Source organism: Perissodus microlepis, chromosome 19 (genome assembly GCF_051167445.1).
Source record: "Perissodus microlepis isolate ML-2025 ecotype Zambia chromosome 19, ASM5116744v1, whole genome shotgun sequence".
NCBI classification, from domain to species: Eukaryota; Metazoa; Chordata; class Actinopteri; order Cichliformes; family Cichlidae; genus Perissodus; species Perissodus microlepis.
The window spans coordinates 14,454,339-14,467,935 of record NC_140479.1 but is presented as its reverse complement, the minus strand read 5'-3'; the positions used below and the strand labels follow the sequence as shown (position 1 = coordinate 14,467,935).

Below are 13,597 nucleotides of genomic sequence, written 5' to 3'. Positions count from 1 at the left end.
ATTTGGAGGGCAGCTAGGACGTTTGGCCTGTTTTCATTGATCTTATCTGTGGAAGATTAGGACACACATACATACTGATGATGAAGGTGACTGCGGCGAGAGGAGGAGCATTAAATTGCAACACGATTCAATGTTTGCTCTCACACACAGTCAACTTTGAGCTGTGTGGACGTAATATAAATCCTGCTAATGATAATAAACCTCGGCACAGTCATTATACTGTCTCCGTTTACAGGCTATCAATACTCATCATAGCATGTACTGTTAATTCAGCACCCTCCAAGTTCTTTTTATTGACTCTTAGCCCAGGGACATTGATTAAGAGCTCATTACACTGATAACCCAGCAAACAACAAGAGGCATCTCACTGGATTAAGCAATTAACTGCATTTGAAAGCAAGATACAAGCAAGACAAGGGGAAATGAGGCACAGATCAATAACAGGTCTGCGGCAGCATGATAGCAATGGGTAAAGACAAAGGACATTACTAGAATTCTGTGCTATATTTCACACTTGTTGGTAAAAATCACAGATTGGGTCTGAACAATGAACACAGCCTCTGAAATGTCATTCACTTGTTTGTAGACTCTATTTTGAAGCCTCAACTTTGGCTTGGTGGCCGTCGCCATCTTGTTGTTGTTGTTTTTTTGTTTTGTTTTTTTAGAGACAGTAGTGATGATAACAAGTAATTTTGAACGATAAAAGCAAGAGTGAAAAGATGGGTATACAAGGTTGTAGAGAGACCTGTTGTAATGTATGCTTTGGAGACAGTTGAACTGACAAAAAGATGGGAGGCTGAGCTGGAGGTTGCAGAGCGAAAGATGTTAAGTTTGGACGCAAAGTTAGAGAGGCAAGGCTAAAATGGTTTGGACATGTTCAGAGGAGGGATAGGGCTGATGATCTGCTGTAGTGACCCCTTAAAAAATGAAGAAGAAGAGCCAGAAGAGGTGACCATATCTGGTCAAAAGAGAAGTGTACTAAACTAGATTTGGTTTCCAAGTTGCATCTGTAGACTGTAGTAGTTCATTGCCCACACTGAGATATTTGCTATTAAATGCTAAGTAACAGACTAAATAAATACTACAGCTGCATTCATCAAAGCTAGAACATAGACCTTTTAGACAATCAACTGCTCAGCAGGTCATGTTATTATTCCAAAATGTACCAATAGCACAAACACAGTCAAGAGTTCCAGTCTATAGACTAAAAAAAGCTGAGATCACTGCTAGCAGCTACAGCTAACCCTGCAAACTTTAAACCTTAATGCAATTTAAAAGGATTAGTTGTTATGAAGAAGGAGATTTACTCAACATTACTCAATATTTGCATTAACTCAGTTTTTTTTGTTTTTGTTTTGATGGCTTTGTTTCCGTCTACATGTTTGTTCCCACTTATGCAGACATTAACCCATTTCCTGTTTTAATTAATTTCTAATAGGACACGACATTAATTTTTCCAATACAGTCTCAAAACAGTTGGCGAGGATCTGATGACAATCTACATTTATTTTAGCTTTTCATTCATACACTACTGTCACATGGAACTGGAAACCTTAAAGCTGGTATTTGTTATCTTCTATCTGGCTAATTGCTGGTAATCCTGAAGCTGTGACAAAGTGGCAGCTGTGTTCAAAGACTGGGGTTGGTAATTTTAGTATGCAACACTGTGTCAGTTCTCTGTAAAAAAGCCCACTAACTGCCATTTGTAAAAACTACAGTGTCTTCTTTGTCCTCAGTAATGCTAAACTGCGTATCTTTGAAATTTACACTAACGTCCTCCTGTGTTTTGTGTTTAATATTTAGCTATCCCGTGACCTTTTACAGAGCACAGAAACATTTAAATAATTCAAAACTACAAAAAACAAGACCATGACTCAGAACTTTCATGCAGTCTATTTATTTAACCCTTTTATCTTGCTCATGGAAGACGATGAAGAAATCTTAAACCTGCCGATGTAATCTCTTGTAAAGTTAAATCATGAATGAGACTGTAGGGGTAAGACTTCTTTAGATGCTGTTCTTTAGTTGTGCATGCTGGTGCAGTTATTGCTTGGCTTGAGCTCTAAGTGTCTTTGCTTCTGATAGAACTTGGAGAACTTGTTAAAGATGTTAGTAATGGGCAGAGCCACGATCAGCAGCCCGCAGATGATGCACAGAGTTCCTATGAGCTTCCCAGCCAAAGTAACAGGTAAAGTGTCTCCATAGCCGACTGTCGTCATGCTAATGGTGGCCCACCACCAGCCAATAGGGATAGTCTGCAACTCAGACTCTTGAGAGTCTTTCTCCACACAGTAAATGAGGGAGGAAAACACGGAAATGCCCACAGACAGGAAAAGCACCAGCAGCCCCACTTCACGGGAGCTGTGCCGTAAGGTGGCACCAAGAGAGCGAAGGCCAGCTGAGTGACGAGCCAGTTTTAAAACACGAAACACTCTCATCAGCCTCAAGATCTGCACAACTTTGCCAACGTTCTCCAGGTCTGTGCTCTCACCCTCGTTCATTAGGTCACACAGGATAGTGATATAGAAGGGCATGACTGACAATAGATCGATAATGTTGAGAGGGCTGCACATGAACTTCCTGGCTGATGGTGAAACAACCAAGCGAAGAATAAACTCTGCAGAGAAAAACACGACGCACAGGCTCTCAAAAAACGTCAGCACTGGATTTTCTATTTTTTTTTCAGCAGGATCCACCTGATGGAAATCCGGCATGCTGTGAACACACATGGCCACGATGGAGGTGATGACTACAGCGAGGGATGCTACAGCCATAACTTTGGCTGATGTGGAGAAACCTGGATTCTCAAGTCGAATCCAAACACTCCGGCGGACATTTGCACACCAGGAGCCTTCAAACATTTGTTCATCATCCTCCAAAACAGACAGATCAGTAATAGAAGAGCCAGAGCTGTTGAGCTGCACCTCGTCGCTCCTCTGATCCCAGATTCCATCCTCAGCAAGATCCATCAGGTCGTGGAACTTGGTGCTGCAGCAGAAGTCCAGGTGACGCTCCTTGATTCCCCAATATTCAATTTCTTGGAAGAATGAGACCACACATAGCCCGTCGACCAGGTGGATTTTCCCTGTAAGATAAAAGTTGAGAACGTAACAGAAAAAACTTGGGTTGCGGTCAAAGTAGTATTCCATTTCAGAGGGACTGAAATCATCACAGAGCTCCAGGATAGCTTCTTTGGATCTGCAGCACAGAAGACGAGCCAGCCGTGTCTGCGGGAATCGTTTCAGGACGGTGAGGTCCATTCGCTGCTTGAAACCTCCAACGTTGACATTAATGAAGCAACCCTCAGGCTGGTGAAGGATCTTGCCATATGTCATGATGAAGCTCCTCACAGTCCCTGGAGTCAGTGCCTGCAAAGGAGTCAGTGCCTGCAAACAAACACAGAAATGAGAACACCTCGTACTAACGCTTGCTTTAGTCTTTTTTAGTTCTTTTTATCTTTATTGAATTACAGTGTCCTGCTCTTTATGAACGCCCTGACTGCCATTGTACTTTATATTTCATTACTGGCTTTTAAATCAATTTTAAATCCATCCATCGATCCCAGGATCTCAATGCCAAAAGCTCCCCCTTCACAGTTCTGCAGGTGTCATAGGTGCCCAGGAGGCATCCTGTTCACACGGTCGAACCACGTCAACTGTACACATATATGTGTGGAACCCTTAATCAAGATCAATAGTTTTAAATATTTTTCTAATGTTAGCTTTCATAGTCAGGATAGAGTTCGATTTAAAAAGTTAAAATACACTTATTTTTTATGCAATAATGTGCAGAAGGACCTGAAATCATCAGAGCTGCCTGCTGCGGAGGAGTTTAATTAAATTTTAAGCCTTAAGTAACTAATTCCCTTGCAATGTTTTGAGAATAAGTCAGTGTTATATGTGAGAACATTATTCCAAATAAAACTCCAACAGAACCAAAGCTATTTTGACTGGATCCCAGAAGAATGCACAAGAAGTTAAAATGAACAGAGAATAAGAAAAAGAAATATATTAAAGAACAAACGAGGGGGATTTAAAAAGGGTTGAGGACCTTTTAAAAAAGTTTTATGGAGACACTGATTGGTGTAATCGGTGGAAACTAGGTCTAAGTATCCCCCCTTGTAGGCAGGGTTGGCTTGTTTCCCTGTGGGTGATGTTTACAACGACAGATTGGGTTTTATAGCCCCCTGCTAAAGAGGTAGGTCATAGGAAAATAATGAGTCCATGATTTGATTGAGTCCATGGAGCGCTTTGTGTTAAAGATTGTGTTTAACCGTTAGGAAAAGGCTCTATGTTTTAATTCCGGTCAGAAGCTCTTAAATGACCCAGTCACGTCTTCCTGTGATACCTGTGAGAGTGGAAACCTAATGTTAAAACACATAATCTAAAATTGAGTTTGGTAAAGAAGGTGGGGTCCCCTGTCCCCTCCGAGGTGTTATGTTTGCTCGTCGTGCTTTTTTTCTTTCTACAATCTAAAGATTTTCAGGCCAGTGTGGATACCAGGCTGCAAGACCTAGGTTATTACACACCTGCTGTGGCTTTAACCCACTTCAAATGGGTTTTATTAATCTGTCAACCCAGATATGAAGACTTTACTAGTGATATAGAAGCATCGAAGATTGAGACCATAGAGATCAACTAGATGTTTTTTTCTTCTTGTTAAAGGTGGTGTAAACTTGTTTCCTTTTGGTTCCAGACAGTGAAAATGCTGCGTTTGGATATAATATGATGGACCTAACAATGGTGGACTTTGGAGAATTTTCACTACAACACTGCAGGACTTTTAAAAATTTTGAAAGTCCTGCAGTGTTGTAGTGAAATTAGCATGTGCACACATGATATATTAATTTTTTGTTTTTTGTTTTTAATCTATTCTAAACACGAAGTCATCTGTTTAAATCATTATGTCACTCACAGTTTTTACCACTTGTTTTTATCCAGATATTTAAATTATTTAATAAAGAACTTATTTTTGTATATATGGGTTTTTAGTAGCCACAACTGAGGAGTAAATCTGAGAAAGTGAGAGGTATGGCATGTTCATTATCTATTGACATGTGAGTGATTAACCAATGAGGATACAGTGGTTTATTCTCCTGCCTGATTTAAACAATGACCTTAATTTACATAATGAACTTCATGTGTGATTTAGTATTATCTGAAATGGGAAGTAAGGTCATCTCGAAAATGTTGGAATGAGGGAACTCAGGTTCTCATTGACTTCTTTACAGCCACAAGTATTTGATTGTTTCCCCCTGCTGGCCAGTATTTGCATTGCACTTTAATACTAATAAGTGGCGTATCGTCACGAAACGTTCTTGTTTAATATCTAGATTAATAACATTTCTTTAGAATTGTGAGTTTTCAGAAACCTTATGTTTTACTGTAGTTGATGTATAATTTTAATTCCATATGTAATAACTGCCCAACAAAAGTGTAGGCTAGTAAAATAAATGCGTTCACTCTGCTCTAAAAGAGATGTGTTGTGAAAGGAAAACAGCACATAAATTAAAACATTTTTTAGCAGCATATGAAAAAATAAATAAACGGCAAGAACTTGAGCTGATTGTGACTATCATTTGTCAGAATTATACATTTACGCATATTCATGATTATTCAGTGTTTTTCGTTTTCGTTTTCAGAACTTCACTCGAGAAATTGTCACGTCACATACTACTCTTTGAAAGTGCACATCCTTTTAAATTTATTATAATTACACGAAAAAAGGAATTTAATTTTAATGATGAATTTTTAATTCAAAAATTTAAAAACAAATCACCCAAACCCATCCTTATGCAAATACATCCTCCGTCCTTATTTTTGTGTGACCTTTTGGTGTAATTTCCGTCGGTATGATACGCCAGAAGTGAGAACAGGCTGGTAATTTCATAGCATTTATACGTTTATACATTAGACATTTATACGTTCCGTGTAAAGACCATACGCGCGCACTATAAGCATGTATAGGATACGCCGCATAAAATAATGAAATGTAACACTTTTTCTCAAATTGTAGTACTTGTGTTTCCAACCACTTATGTACTTTTACACACCCATGTCAGTGGGCAGCGTTTTTCATCCAAGCGGTAATCAATACCGGCTTTCATGGAGGAGTGCAGCTCTTGTGCATAACACAAGTCCGTGTGTGCGGACTTGTGTTACGCACGCGGTGAATCAAACTATTTTAGACTGAAAAGATGACAGCGAAACAACAAAGTACTGTTTTTATAAGTAAATATTCTGCATTAACACCGCTTGAACTCAACTCCAAAACCCTAAAAAAGATCATTAAACACCCAGTAAGATCATATTTCCTGTTCAGACATCTCGTTGACCCCCAAATCTGCGAGAAATAAGCCCAGCAGCTTACCTGCTCATGTGCCGATGTGTCGGTGTGCCCTGCGGCTGTTCTGACTTTGTTCAGTGGGGAGTGTGCCGTTCAAGGCGCTCTGCGGTGAGAAAGGTGGAGACGCAACTTCACACAGGATGGCTGGCACTTTGATGTGTAAACTGCGTCCAGGTCGCACCAGGTCCTTTAAGGTGTGTCAAATCGATCCGCGTAAATATTTTATCACTCTGTAAAGACTGAGCTTTGTAATCAGTCTTCGCCGTGCTGTGTACAATTTTTCTGCGATTACATTAGTGCTGAAAAAGATGATGGGATACTGAACAGAAAATAAATGTAGCAAATGACGTGAAATAAAAATAAAAGTGGATAAAACTAACACACTAACAGTAAGAAGAGAGGTGGAGTAGACACCCCTGTTTTTACACGAATTGGTCCAGGTATGGAAAAAATAAAGGAACATTTTTGTATATACTGTATATGCAATATGTGTATGTTTTAAGCTTTATAGGCTGTAATGTGAGTATAATTTTATGCAATCTCCAGTTTTGCAGTAATCCATGGCCAGAACACTCAAAGTGCTTTGAGTGCTCAAGTAAAGTAGGAAAGCAAACCAGTCCATATACCATTTACTATCAGGAGCAAGATCTAGAGATATCCTGAAGGGCATATAGTGTTATAACTGAGCAAGCAGGGCAGACAATGGACAAAACTTGTGCTCCCTGGTCTATTTGAAGCCCAAATACTCCATTGAACTGATCTCTGTATGGATGGACAGTTGGTACATTTCAGAAGTGGGTGCGGTTTCAGATAATACATCACTACTAAAACAAAAGCCAAGAAACAATCTGTTGGAATGACTGAAAACCATAATTATATTAGATTTTAGAATATTTGTCACATACAAAGTTATCAGTATAGGTAAGATACAAACACAAATGCAGTCATTAAAGAATGATTCCTGCATAAAATTTTAATTCAATGTTTGTAGCATCTAATGATAGGGCAGCTTGAAAATGAGTAAATAGTGAACAGAAGCCTTGATGACATGTGGAAAATGAACAAGGATATCTTTAATGATCCTTGGAGGGAAACTCCTTCTCAGCATTTAACCCAGCGTATAAATCAGCTCCCTGTGCTTTGATCCAAGTGCACCACGAGAACCCCAACAATTGGATAATCCGCTGTGAGTAGCAATTGGTGCTGGTGAAGAGGAAAAACTCCTTTTTAATGAGAAATGAATTGACACCTGGTGATCAGCATCATCTGATCCAGCCGTAACCAAAAAGGAAAGTTTGAAATCTGATCTTTAAAGTTGAGAGCGTCTGTCTCCTGCATGCAAAAGACGGGCCTGAAAGCTGAAGGATCTGCCTCTGATTCTACTTTTAGAAACTCTGTGATCCACGAATAAGCCTGTATCCCAGTGAGGTGCTCTGTTGGGATAATATGATTCTATGAGGTCTTTACTATAAAGCCTGGCCATTCAGGATTTTATATCTGAGAAGAAGGATTTTAAATTCAGTTCTAGGTTAAAAGGGCGAAGACAAACTAATAAGGGAGAAATAATATCTCACTATTAGTACTGTGGCTGCAACATTTTAGGTAATAATTTTAACCTAACTAAAGAAGCAAGCAAGAAGATGAAAGTGAGGATGGTTGTTTTTCCTTTGTGTTGGTCCGGTGCCCACACATGGGTAAAATACAGCTTGGCTTAGGCATGTGCTACAAAGAAAACATTCCCAAAACAGACAAAAGGCAGCTTTACTTACTGGAGTCTTCCCAGCTGCAATAGAGCGAGAGGCAGGGTACAGCCTGGTCAGGCCGCCAGTCTGTCACGGCTATTTTATTTATATTGAAATGAAAATCATTCTTTTATAGCATCACTATTTTTTGCACTAGTTAGCACCTTTATATTTCGCAGTGTAATAAAATGTCTTAACTTCTGCAAGTGAACCCATCAGTATTGTGTATCCCAAAATACCCAGTAGAGCTGATGGTGTTTTAGCTGCAAAGGGTGGGTGGGCCGGCCGACATCATAGTCAATAATATGGATTAAGAATGACATGTCACTCAAGTTCATATGCACGTGAAGCCAGATGAACAAATACTTGTGGCAATATAGTGTAATTACCTACACAGCTCACTGATGCAGTTTCCTACCAGCAGGGGGCAGAATAAGATATGAAACAAAAGAACTAGTCTGCGTACAGTCAACAGTGATGGAGGCATTTCACATCATTAATGTGGATGATTTTTTTTTTTTAAAGTTCAAAAGCTTCTCAATTTTCTAATGCTGCATTACAAACATTATTAATAAAATACAGAAATAAATAATGATATAATGACATCTTGAGAAGGAGTAATATTCATGACAAAGCCGTAAAATTATGACAAAAAACCCCTCAAAGCTTATGAGTTTAAAGTCAAAATTAGTAAAAACGATAATAAGAGAAAAACATAAAATTTTCTACTATTATGAAGTCATACATATTCAAGAAATCAGAAAGAAATGTAATCAAATTAAAGAAGGCTATATGAAGGAAATTATAACCTCCATATATTCAATATACATCCACAGACATGTGCAGGCTGAGGAGATTCAATCAGCCTTGCAAAATGAAACCCCAAAATTTCATCGTTTATTCTTGTATATTTTTATTTTAACATCTGAGCCTAAACTCACACATTTTGAGTTTTATTTCTTAAAAATTTATCCCTCTCCTCTTGATCTGTAGTTTTTCTTTTTATGTGAAATTACAGACCTCAAAAATGTCTTCCTTCTTCCATGTACTAAAAATAAAATGGATAACAGAAGCTGTGCACTGGCGACCACACAAAGAGAGATTTCATGTGGCTGGATGCACTTAGTCCTGAGGAGTACTGAGACACTTCATTTCTTGCATTCTAGTGACTTTTTTTTTTTTTTTTTTTTGCACCACTTTGTACGTTTTCTGCTCCAATTTATGTTAGAAATGTCTTCTGTAAAAGGTCTTAGTGCTAACCTTGTCTCTCTCTTTTCCAGCTCGTCCAGGTCATGAAGTCAGCAGTTTAACACAGGAGATGCCCACACTTCCCATTCCCCGGCCACCTTCTCCTGCTCTTCTGTGAGGACACCGGCCCAGCCAAGAGATAATCTCTTCAACATGGTTCAGCATTGGCGTCTCCTCCAGGTTGAACACAGAAACATTTTAAGCTGTTTTATTAACAGAATTATTTATTTACGTGAAAATAGATACAAAGAACCTAAGTATTTTACACTGCTTATAGTAAAAGTCAAAGATTAGGGTGAATCTTGTTTTGGTAGCTCCTCTGTAGCTGCCTGTTCAGGAACTTTAACTTTAAACTTTAAGCCTGAAAGTAGTTAAAATGATTTAACATTTCTCTGTTTTCTATGAAAATAACTTATATTTTCTCATCTTTTGTTCTCCTTTTACAGTATAGGAGTGTGGCACAGCGGGCAGCAGTTATATTTGCTGATTTCTTGATCATGAGCGCAGTGTTTGCATACACTGCAAATCCAACAACTGTACTCCTGGACAGGCAGACCAGTTACGATGCAAGTGCGAAATCTTTCCTCCATCCTGACAAAATAAGGAGAAAAAAAACAAAAGACAGAAAGCTGCTTCAGGTCATACTGTCATCAAAACAATGCACCAGTAAAAGGGCTACAAAGGAAAGACCAGAAGTTTTGCAGAGGCCACTGATTCCTGCATTCGGTGCTCCATTTTAAATGTGTTTAACTTCGGTTCTGGTTTTGAGTCGTGGCTGTTTTCTCGTTTTGTAGTTCTAGATTTAGTTTATTTCATAAACCTAAGGAGATGAATCACAACACAACATTTGGGGCTAATAGCTGCAGTTCCTCTAATGACCACTAGTCCTCACAGACTTCCCTTGTTGGTTACTTTGCAGTAATTACAAGGTAACTGTATCTGTTCATTGCACTGCACTGCTTAGAGATGAAGCTTGCTAATCAACTAACCAGCTACAAACTTTATACTCCACCATGTCTTTCAACTATCATCGCCAAAATCAACATAACAGTAAAATAAAATAAAAAGTTTACATCTAGACATAATTTTTACAACTTTGGGAGATGACGCTGCTCTCAGTTTGATGATAGAGTTTGAAGTTAATTAGCGATAAATCTCACCCCTCTGATGATGCGTTCCACTCGATCATGCGACTGTCCTTTGGGCTGTGCTTCGTAAAGATCTCCAAGGCCAGATCCTCATAGGCCTGCCGCTGTTCAGGATCAAGACTCTCCAGGGATTCCAGCTTAATGAAGGCCTGTGAGCAGGTGCCAAAGGCGCGGTTGGCTGCAGAGCAGACAGCAAGCAGAGAATAGATGTCCACAGGAGGGATCACGTCCTCATACTCACGCAGGTGAAGAGCTTAAAAAAAAAAAACAACAAAAAAAACAACAAAATCAATTAATAATAAATAGTGAAAAGTCAGGCTTATGCTGAGTATAGGACAAGTGAAATTACAAAACTGCCAAAGACCAAAAGATATGTAAATGAAAAAACAAAATTGATCATTTCCCAAGGCACTGATCTGCGATCGTTCCTTCATAAATCGAGGCTAAGTGGCTTCACTGCAGCTGATGATTAATGTTAAATTTAGAAGAAGGATTACGGTTAACCAAAAGAACTTTTTGCATATCTGGTAAAAATATGCTTATCTATGCAAAGAATGTTTACACTGTAGACATACGACCATTCAGCTCCATGTCAAGATCTATGAAAGGCCAGCACACGTGACCAGGAAAATTATTTGCTTCTCACAAAAGACAGTGTTTCAAAAAAGAATCAAAAAACGACATAAACGCATGAAATTGAACATATGCCACAGCAATATAAAAAAACCCAAAAAACAACAACCCATTTTTAACTTGTGCTTATGACTGAAGAGTTCTCCCCTTAGTCTCTCCACCATCTGCCCTTTGCTATGCACGTTTGTGAAAAATCCATTGTTAGGTGGCACTTATTTTTCAGCTGCATCTCTTTCCTTACTTTCTCCCTGTTGCTTACACCTTTCCTTTGACAGTCCATTGCATTGTGTGTAGAGAAGCATGTACGGTAGACACTTCATGTCTTGCTTAGAGAGAGAAGGGCAAGCCTTTGTGCATCTTTAGGGACACTGTGGCGAGAGCATAAAGGTCTATGGGTAAGGGTGACAGAGAGAAGGTGAGTTCTGTAAACTCATTCCTGTTTTTTATAATATTGCTGCTTTTGATGGCTGTTCCTCATGCCAACTGGGAATCTCCTGGCAACACCCCATTGGCTATAATGAGATTTAGATTAACAGGGCAACATTTTAGCCTAATAAGCAGTTCTGAAATATGTTACACTAAATGAGAGTTTCTCAATTATGACCATTATTAAATAAGCAAATAATTTTGCTTAATAATTTTGGGCCACACTGGTGGACACAAAGAACAGTACAAAACGTGCAAAAATGCTTGTGTAGTCAAGAAAAAAATATTTTCACTGTCTCTCAATTTTGTACAGTTTAAGAATTCAGCAGATTAAAGCAGCAGAAACAGAACAGCAGAAAGGTTTCTTGTTGGTTTTTTGTATTCAACTTAAAGTACAAAACCAAGTTTTTTGCATCAGTTTTTTAAACAGAGAAGCAAAAAATTCTCACATTTTAGAGAGAAAAACAAAAAAAGGTAAATCAATGTGTATATATTAGAATATAAAGTATGATTATATAATATAAGTAATATAATAAGTACTACAGGAGTGATTTGGCACCTGTGCGCATGGCATTCTCCAAGTAGCCATCGTACAGCTGCCTCTGAGCGAGCAGGAAGAAGTGATATGCCTCCGCTCCTCGCCAGGCATTGTCCACAATGCGATTGTCTGCAGATGTTGCATCTTCCTCCAGCAGGCTAGCAAGTGCATGCGTCGCCTAATTACAGACAAAGATACACACAATGATATGAACACAAACCTCTGTACATAAACAGATGACGTCTTTCCACATAAGCACAAGAATGACTCTTTTCTCTGAAACACATCACAAATAATTTATTCAAACAGTTACTGCAGAAAAATGTCTAATGCACTGGAAAGATTTGGAATAGTACGTGTGTACATGGTTTACCTCCGTCTTCTTTCCTTTGCCTTTGCTCTGCTGTGACGTCTTCACCTGCTTGTGGTAATTTTCCACTAGATGTGCTGCCAGCACGTAGAGCTTCTTCACCCTCAGAGGTCGTGTCCTTTTCTTTGCCTCCTCATCTGCTATCTGCAAACATAAGCTACACTTTCACAAATGTATTTTTCTTTCTCAGCAACCTACACTCAGTTACGTAAAGTGACAAAGTGAAAACATGTTTTCAGAACTTTTGCAAATGTATTACATCAACAAGTATTATTTATTTGCTTTATTTCAAGTTTATACAAGGCTTATCTTCCAGATGTGATTTGTTCTGTGTCAACATAATTTGCAAAGCACTGACTGATCTTTCATGGAACGAACCAGAATCTTTATTTGTTAACTCTTTTCCCAAAAAGATCATATTTGATGACCTCAATAAAAACGTGATCTGACAACCTTTAGTTTCTCTTTTTTTTCCCCAAACGTAGCAGCACAAACAGAGACCACCCTCACTGACATCTCATGCAAACCCAGTCATTTTGTTTTAGAAAAAAGCCTGAAATATGACAGGAACCATTCAGGAAATATCGTTAAGGGATGCTCCTAGTAGGCTTTCAAGGCGTAAAGAGTTAATACACTTTGGCAAACTTGAGGCAAAGTGTGAGTAAAGGCATGGTACATTTAACTTTTTAAGGACTTTCTAATTTAAGTCCATATTAAATGTAGGACCTAACTTGTTAATGAAAACATACAGCAAAATAAAAATTATATATGTGTTTAAAATTAATCTATAAAGCTGGTTTACATGAATAAGAATGTTGACTTACCTTAAACATGAGTTTGGCTGCATCAAGAAAATGGTGAGCTTTTCGATACAGCTCCACTGCCTCCAAAGTTTTATTTTTCTCCAAAAGATGTGACGCATATTTTGAAAGGAGAGATTTAATCTCCTTCATATTGTGTGTCCTGGCAAGTTCCACTGCTTTGTTCCACTGCAGGAAAAACATTCAATACAAATTAAAAAAAAAAAAAAATGTAAATATGTCTTTTAATCATCTTTTTCATGTGGGTGCGAGCTTCCTCCAGGTACTTCCTACTACTGTCAAATGTTGTTCATGTTCATCAAGATAAGTAAATTAGTGTTTCCAAA

At 38.5% G+C, this 13,597-nt stretch overlaps 2 protein-coding genes across 3 annotated transcripts in view; both read right to left on the bottom strand.

Moving 5' to 3' along the window:
• kcns3a (potassium voltage-gated channel, delayed-rectifier, subfamily S, member 3a) lies at positions 1 to 9,461 on the bottom strand. Its single transcript, XM_084914638.1, has 3 exons — positions 9,348 to 9,461; positions 6,370 to 6,448; positions 1 to 3,386 (listed from the first exon to the last, which is right to left on the bottom strand). The coding sequence occupies exon 3, from the start codon at positions 3,333 to 3,335 to the stop codon at positions 2,022 to 2,024; it is 1,314 nt and encodes a 437-aa protein (XP_084770764.1). The 5' UTR covers positions 3,336 to 3,386; positions 6,370 to 6,448; positions 9,348 to 9,461; the 3' UTR covers positions 1 to 2,021.
• Positions 9,462 to 9,541: 80 nt separating this feature from the next.
• The window catches only part of wdr35 (WD repeat domain 35), a 20,481-nt gene continuing 16,425 nt past the window's right edge, over positions 9,542 to 13,597 (bottom strand). For both annotated transcript variants that reach the window (XM_084914636.1, XM_084914637.1), the window contains 5 exons: positions 13,275 to 13,439; positions 12,454 to 12,594; positions 12,102 to 12,258; positions 10,496 to 10,736; positions 9,542 to 9,926 (listed from right to left, as the gene is read on the bottom strand). In XM_084914636.1, coding sequence (XP_084770762.1) covers positions 9,776 to 9,926; positions 10,496 to 10,736; positions 12,102 to 12,258; positions 12,454 to 12,594; positions 13,275 to 13,439 — 855 coding nt within the window. In that variant the 3' untranslated portion in view covers positions 9,542 to 9,775. The remainder of the gene's footprint in view (positions 9,927 to 10,495; positions 10,737 to 12,101; positions 12,259 to 12,453; positions 12,595 to 13,274; positions 13,440 to 13,597) is intronic.